The sequence below is a fragment of the Marmota flaviventris genome, chromosome 5, assembly GCF_047511675.1.
Source record: "Marmota flaviventris isolate mMarFla1 chromosome 5, mMarFla1.hap1, whole genome shotgun sequence".
Classification (NCBI taxonomy): domain Eukaryota; kingdom Metazoa; phylum Chordata; class Mammalia; order Rodentia; family Sciuridae; genus Marmota; species Marmota flaviventris.
The window spans coordinates 2829381-2837776 of record NC_092502.1 but is presented as its reverse complement, the minus strand read 5'-3'; the positions used below and the strand labels follow the sequence as shown (position 1 = coordinate 2837776).

At 44.4% G+C, this 8396-nt stretch overlaps 1 protein-coding gene across 1 annotated transcript; it reads left to right on the top strand.

Annotated features, from left to right (window-relative positions):
• The first annotated feature begins 260 nt into the window (after window positions 1–260).
• On the top strand, window positions 261–1178 carry Or13g1 (olfactory receptor family 13 subfamily G member 1). The gene has a single exon (XM_027921848.2). It carries the CDS (start codon window positions 261–263, stop codon window positions 1176–1178), a length of 918 nt encoding a protein of 305 aa, XP_027777649.2.
• The last annotated feature ends 7218 nt before the right edge of the window (window positions 1179–8396 follow it).

Sequence of the window (8396 nt, the reverse complement as noted above, 5' to 3'; positions counted from 1 at the left end):
GTATTTTCTCCCCAACCCCTGCTGTTAGTTTATTCCAGTCTTCCATGGAAGACCACGCACCAGAGAGTGGAACCCGCCTGGAGAGTAGAGGACCCTGCCTGGACACCAGAGCTCCGTCCTAAGGGATTCAGGCTGCGGTGTTCACCAACCCATATTCATATCGCAAGGCACAACCCCCTCCCCAGTGTGCCCTGGCTACACCCCTGGGTCCTTTACCCCTGTGGTGCACCGAGCAGCCCCTGGCACCTGTCCCAGGCAGGATGAACCACACCGTGGTCACTCAGTTCATCATGCTGGGGCTCACCCAGAACCCTGAGCTGCAGGGCGTGCTCTTCTGTGTCCTCCTCCTCATCTACATGGTGGCCTTCCTGGGCAATGTGCTCATTGTGGTCGCCATCATCTGCAATGCCGCGCTGCACATGCCCATGTACATACTCCTGCTGGGGCTGGCCATCGTGGACATCGTCTGCACCACCAGCATCATCCCCGAGGTGCTGTGGACCATGCTGTCCGCGGAGAGCACCATCTCCTACAGCGGCTGCATGTCCCAGCTCTTCTTCTTCACCTGGTCCCTGGGGGCTGAGATGGTGCTCTTTACCACCATGGCCTACGACCGCTACGTGGCCATCTGCTTCCCCCTTCATTACAGCACCATCATGAACCCCTGCACGTGCGTGGCCTTGCTCAGCCTTGTCATGGCCATCGCCGTCACCAACTCCTGGGTGCACACGGGTCTCATCCTGAGGCTCACCTTCTGTGGGCCGAATACCATTGACCACTTCTTCTGTGAGATACCCCCGCTGCTGGCCCTCTCCTGCAGCCCTGTGAGGATCAACGAGGTGATGGTGTACGTAGCTGACATCACCCTGGCCGTGGGGGACTTCACACTGACCTGCATCTCCTACGGCTTCATCATCAGGGCCATCCTGCGCATCCGCTCCGCGGAGGGCAAAAAGAAGGCCTTCTCCACCTGCTCGTCCCACCTCATTGTGGTGTCCCTCTATTACTGCCCCGTGATCTACACCTACATACGCCCCACCTCCAGCTACACCTTCGAGAAAGACAAGGTGGTGGCTGCACTCTACACCCTGGTGACGCCCACGCTGAACCCCATTGTGTACAGCTTCCGAAACAAGGAGATGCAGGCGGGGGTCAGGAAGGTGCTTTTGAAGCGTTAGCAGGTTCAGGGGGCACCACCTATCTCCTCCAGAGTCAGTGTCACACATCTCAGGCTTAAGGGGCTTTCATAGTTCTGTCCCCAGTTTCCCTTCCTGATGCTTCTTCCTGTCCCTGGTCTTCTCCACAACTCCGTTCTCCTCTTGTGAACATGTTTATGATGCCACATGCACAGCACACTCACAAACACACCTCACTGCACTCTCCCAATGTGTGTAAAATGCACACCTACAATTCTCCTGTGTGCATGGACACAGTGACTTACAGCAGCCTGCGTGTCCCACGTGCATACATGATGAATGTCACCGCTGATGTGAAAGAATGAACTAGTCTATGAGTCAACCCCAATTTACACAGCAGAGAAATATATTTTGTCACTGTGGAAAATATTTGTCACAGGAACAGCACAGCTTTCCCTCCTTGAAATCCATGTCACAGTCAAGGTTTTGAGGCAGTAATTTTTAAATCTATGCAGATGAATTAAAATAATACCATCATTTCATTGCTGCCTGCTTTAGAATTTTTGCTCCATGAATACAAGAACTATAAATTATCATAGAAAATGCTTGTGTTCTTAACATCAATTCTTAGTAAGCCTGCACCTAATAGCGAGAGGGTGAATCACATGGTACCCTGCAGTGAAGGCCACCGTGAAGGCTCATGGGGCCACCGGCCAGGCTCCTGTGGGAGGCCACAACCAGCCTATGGGACACGGTGGCTGTGAAGAGGACTTACTTGGGATTGTGTGGGTCAAATTGGCAAAGGGCCAAGGAAATGGGGGTTTTCCCTGAGATTGAGTGGCTATGACAAGGCAGTTGACTTGACACAGGTGGGGGAAGGTCACTAAGCAGTAATTGGTGAAGAGACAGTGGTTCTCGTCTCTGCCAAGGGACCCTGCTCGCTCCTGAGGTGTGGGCAACCCGCTAACATCTGTGCTCATGGTGTCTATGGAGGGTCTTGCTTCTCTTTCCCTCCACATCAGTGGCTGGCTCTGCTCCCGCTGTTCTCTGACCCAACATCAGCAGGACAACAGCACCTCTGAGCTCTTCAGGGTGCCAGCTGTCCCTCAGTCCATCACAGGCACCCTCTTCCACTGCGCTATCCTCCCAAACAGACAAGTCAGACTGATAGACAGGCCCATCTCTGCAGGAAAGAACAGGCTAGATAATCGCATGGATGCGTGCCCCTCGTCTGGAGTGAAGAGCCGTGAGCGTGGTTATTTTGTCTAGCGCACCCGCACCTATTCCCAGCACCTGTTCCCAGCATGTTCCCAGCCCTGCTGCAGCAAACGGAAGCCACGCAGCTGTGGTGAGCAGCCTGAGAGTTTGCAAGCTCACATGGGGAAGTGGTCACACCCAGCTGGGCAGTGTGTGCGGCTCCTCACACTCACCATCTATCTGAACATTCAGTATCTGCTCTCAGCAACTTTCAGTCACCAAAGCTATTGTCACCCATAGTCACCACACCGACCCCACCCCAAACCACATCACACCTCACCTCACCTCACCTCACCTCACCTCACCTCACCTCACTATACCTCACCTCACCTCACCTCACCTCACTTCACTTCACCTCACCTCACCTCACCTCACCTCACCACACCTCACCTCACCTCACCTCACCTCACATCATCACCTCACCTCACCTCACCTTACCACACCTCACCACAGATCTCCAAACACTCTTTTTTTTTTCCTTTAGTGCTTGAACACCTCAGTGGGGATGGGGAGCGGTTCGCCGGTGCAGGCTTACCAAGAACAAGGCCCTGGGTTTGCTATCAGCCCCTCTCAAGAAAACACTGAAGTGGAAAATTTTCAAACAGGATGTTTTCTCAACTCTCAGAACTTTTTACTGTTGTTTCCATGTTACTTTCTGTCAGTGTCACAGAGGGCACTGAGTCGTGTGCTATGTGATATGTAAATACAGATATGGCAACTCCTTGTATTTAGGCTCTTCTGTGATTCTCAGCAGCCGGTCACACCCAACATGCATTGGTGAAGCCCAGGAGGAGGCTGATCGCTGCTATCTACCTGCCCAAGGTCCTGGGTGTGCACCTGCAGGTGTGTCGGCTCTGCTCAGGGTCCTGGGTGTGCACCTGCAGGCGTGTCGGCTCTGCCCGGGGTCCTGGATATGCAACTACAGGCTGGGTGGAGTTGGAGCTCCATCTTTACTCCCTCTATACACAGTGGCTAACACCTTAAACTGCACAAACATCCATCTTTACTGTGGGCTCAGGGATCATTTCAACTTTCAGGGTAAGGGACAGCGTGGTTTGAGTGCTTTGTGCCATTTGTTTGTGGCTATGTGAACGGGAATAGAGAGGATCAGTGTGTATGGTGGATTTGTTTTCCACAAGGAATTGCACTAATTCACTTGGAAGCCTGGGTGTGGGGTGCATACCTGCAGTTCCAGCAACTGGAGAGACTGAGGCAGGAGGTCCACAAGTTCAAGGCCAGCCTGGCAACTTAATGAATCTGTCTCAAAAATGATGACAAGTTACTTGAGTGATACTTTAATTAGTCACTTCAATTATTGTGACTTGTTTAAAATCATCTGAATCCATGATGTTCTTTAAATATTCATCCTCAGGGCCTTATTAAGGGAAGTCTTTGTAGTAACCAAAAAGACTTCCAACATTCACTGTCTCGGTACAACGGCGGTTCACTGCGTTTCTCAGCTTCCTATTGCTATGACAGAACACCTGAGAGGATGACCTTGAAGCGGGCAGGGAAAGGGTTATGGTTTCATAGGTTTCAGTCCATGCTTGGTTGGCTTCCCTGCTGCAGGGCCTGTGGTAAGACAGATCATCATGGCGGAGAGGCTGAGCTAGAGGAGGCTGCTCGCCTCATGGTGGGTGGGAGACAAAGGAGAGAGACCAAAGAAAAACTAAAAGACACACAGATGAGCAAGGTACAGGAGCAGAGTAAAAGGGGCTGCTCATCTGAGCTGCCAGCTTTACTCATATCCATAGGTTACATTAGGTCATTGACATCATCCGTTCGTTTTGCTCATTGTGTGACGTTACTGTTGTGTGAGCAGTTTTAGGTGCAGTGACACAGTGGTATCTAAGAAAGTTCCTGTATTCCCAGCTGAGTGTCTGAGATCAAGGTCAAGGCTGATAAGACTCTAGCACAGAGTCCCCTCTCCAAGGACATTGCCATAGCAGCTAGCATTGAGCATGCATTAGTCATCTTACTAGTTCCAGGGAGAAACTGTAGAATATTCCAAAGTGGATAACAGGGTGCCTGTTACCCTCCGGGAGTTTTCCCACCAGAGGAAGGCGCCTTGTACATTCCACAGCCAGAATCCTTACAGCTCACCTTTCTTGTTTTGTATGGCCTTTTGGATGAATAACATTTGTTTTCTCTTTAATATTGGCAGAGGCAAAAAAATAGGGTAGGTATTAACAGTAACAAGCCTAACATAACAATCCCAGTATTGGGAAACATCCATCTATGAACAAGGAGTCTGATTTTTTCTGGATTTCCCATAGCTGAGGTACATCAGCAGAACAACATTATCATAAGGATCAAAACATTGACAGAGTTTTGTGTGCAAGTTTGGCAAACAAAGCAGTGACCAAATTTTCTGCAGTGTGTTTTAACCCCCTTTTAGCCAACAGCCATTGATCTGAGGTTGTTGATGATTTTTTATCTCCCCCAAATCACTGGAGGTTGAATATCACAGGGCTCTCTTGTTCTTTCTTTTTTGAGGAGAGTGGTTGTCTTTTGGTTCAGTGGAATCCTCCTCATCCAAATGGAACTTGGGGATCGGGTTGTGAAGTCCCTGATGCCAACTCATGATTGGCAAGTCTCATCCACTGAGCTGGAGTCCACACAGGACCTGCTGGTGTGGGCACAGCAGTCCATCCTTCCCCATGTGATGAGAGGCATGGGGTCTTCTAACCCTGGGTCTGGTGAAACCCTATATTTTACATAAATTTTTTGGCAATGGATGTTTGGGAATAAAATGCCTATCTAAGGCAGATGAGCATTTGTGAGTAATAACTTTGTATTGCATGTTGAGTGCTTTAACTGTAAATAAAGCAATATTCAAGGCATTATTAACAAGAGAGAGTCTAGATCCCTTTTTTGTTTTTGTTTTAAGAGATATGTCTTCAGGGCAAAACATATTTACTTAATTAGATCTTTTCAGGAATTTTATGGGTTAAATTATATTTTAGTGAGTATAAGATTGTGTAAAAACACAGGATATGTATGCAGGGGCATTATCCGTTTTTTAGGCTTTCCCACAGTGGCAAAGTAGAGTTATAAATAAGAAAGGTAAGTAGATACTTTTTTAGACCTGTGGGCACTACCCCAATAAACCCAGAGTGATTATCAATAAAAACATGAAGAAAGGTACAAGGATGAAAAGGAGGGAAACAGGTCACATCCACTTGTCAAAGTGCACTAGAACACAGGCCCATGGATTTACACACTCCCACACAGGAGCCTGGAAGGTGGGGGAACAGTTACTGACCACAGATGAGCTTGTTGGGAAGAAATGGAAACATCTTTACTAGTGAGCAAGGGTTTGAATGAAGAAATCCATGAGATTTTACAGCATCTGGAAATGAAGGGTAAGGGAATCACATGCTTAGTCCGTGTGAGTGTTACCCTCTGTCAGTGTGTGACAGAGGTGTGGCTGTGTATATGAGCAAGGAAGAGAGGAGATGTACGGTGCTGAAAAGGAGTTTAAAGGGTAAAAATAAAAGAGATGGTAAATTGGAATCCAAATGAGGGCATAACACAGCTATAAAAATATGAGGAACAAGTTTAGCTATGTATTGAGAATCTGTGATAATGTTTCAAGTAGTAGAAAATAACCTCAGCATCAGGATAAAGGTGACTAATTCAGCTTGCTGTGGAGAGGTTTGAGGCAGGGTATGATAGTTATTTTTCATTAGTAAAAATAGATATTACTCCCCTTTGTTTAGTTCCGTCTGTATTTGTTAACCCATGTATAAGAGGAATGATAAAAATTAAGGAAGAGGGGGAAATGTATAACCTAATATAACAAAGAGAATTGGCCATCAAGAGATGGTAAAAAGCAATTGGTGCTTTAAAAAAATCTGTTAATACAGCTTGATAGTAGAGGAAAACTGTAAGTTTTAGAGAAGTAAAGTTTTTCCATAAGTTAGGTATAAAATGTGAATGTCCTTGCCTGTTAAGGATAAAATTTTAATATGATCATCAACAATTAATTGAGCATACATATTAGCAAAAGGCAAAATATGCAGCCTAAAAAATGAGGAGAATATAATCATTTTCATTTTGTATTATAACTAGCAACTACTGCTATAAAAATCATAAGGTGTTTTAACAAATATTACTAATAACAATGACACATTAGATACAGGAAGTCAATCCACCATTACTGTTAATAACTTTTTATTAATTTTTTTTGGTAAAGCCTGTTTTAAAGAAGGAGTTAAATAAAGAAAGGAGGCAGGGTCTTGTTTCTTTCACAACTGGAAAAAAAGGAGAGATCCGTTGGGCATGAGCTGTAATTTTTAATTTATTTATTTAAGAAACAATACTTATGAAGATTAGTCCCATTTATGTTGAATTTAATATACTCATTTTAATTGTTAAAAAAATTAAAATATCAGAAAAATGTAATTAACAGTATTAGTCATCTCTTTCCCATTGAAGAAAAATTTTAGAAGCAATGAATATTACATTACATCTTAGAGATTTATAGAAATTAACACTTTATTAATTGTCTAACCACCTAGAAAAAATTTGTGAGTTGGAATTTTAAAGATATCAATATTTTTATTTGATTACTTGATTTGAATTAAATTATTTGTATCCATTTTTTGTTTAAATTTTCATTTATGAGTGCTCATTTGTCTAAATGGCAATTTTGATAATAAGTACCTAATATATCGACATAGGGCAGGCCTTACAACTGGAAATGTCAGGTATAAAATCCAATAGCCATGATGAACACTGAATCAAAGGTTTCTGATAGCCGGATATTTGTCCTTGATGGTTATCAGATTTATCCCCAACATCACCATGTCTATATCCTCCTAAGGATTTTACTAAAAGAAAATTTTGAATGTATTTGAGAACTAACCCTGGAGAAATTGGCCTCTGGACAAGGACAGAATGTAGAAACCTTTATAGTTAGATAAAACAAGACTGATCAGAAAAATACATTAACTTATGCAGAGTATTAAAACACTTACGTGGCCTCAATACTAACTTCTTCATCAGATCAGACTGCACCTTTTGCTCAGATAAGAGTCAGGTGGAAGTCTGTGAAATTCTCAGGAAAAAAAATACTTTTTGAAAAAGAAAACTTGTACATTTGGAATCTTTCTACTTTCCTCTTTCTGAGCTGTAACATTAGGGAGGAGCTGGTTAAGAAAGCCAGCAGAACATAGATAAGAGCCAGCCAAGTGGCTTGGACTGAAAGGGACACTTTTTGTCTTTTGTCTAAACTGGTTTTTCATAAGTCTGGTAAATCTTGTAGGCCTGTAATTTACATTTTAAATATAAGGCTAGGAGAGCCAGAGATCCAGCAGAAGACAGGAAGTAAGGAAAACTGCTGCGACCATTTTTTCTTTTGTAAGATTATTCTCTTAAAGCATGGTGTTGCAATTTATATAATTTTTCTTGGAGAGTTACTATTTTTTTCTTTTTCTTTTTTAAAAAATTGTTCATGCTTTAATTGGTGTGAGCGGAATCCAACCTAATAGGACAAACAGCTTTATGAGACATTTATGAGACTTTCTATCCTCCTGTATTTGCTGTGAACTTTTAGTTAAATCAGCATTTAGAGGGGCGAGGTAATGGCTGCTGCCTACAGCAGTGGGAGCATCAGTGATGATGCACCCAGGAGGCTCTGCCTGTGGCAGGGGGCAGCGGTTTGGGCATGGGAGGGAAAGAGAGCATGGGCTGAGAATTATAGAGCTTAAGTTTAGATATGGCATCTTGACAAAGAAACCAAGCTTGCAGCACAAGAACAGGAGCTTATGGCTCCTCATGAAGACTTTTACCCTATCTTCCCAATCTTTTGAATGTAAAGAACCACTTCCTGGGTATCAGGGGCAAAAAGAATCTATTTCTGCCAGCAAAGCAGTGAGGTTAGCGTTACTTATAGTATGTGCAGCCTTGCAGAGTAAATCAGAAAGTTCAGCCTGATGATTATGACAACATTGAGTGTCAGATAGGGAATCTTCCATAGCTCCATAGCTTACTGATTAG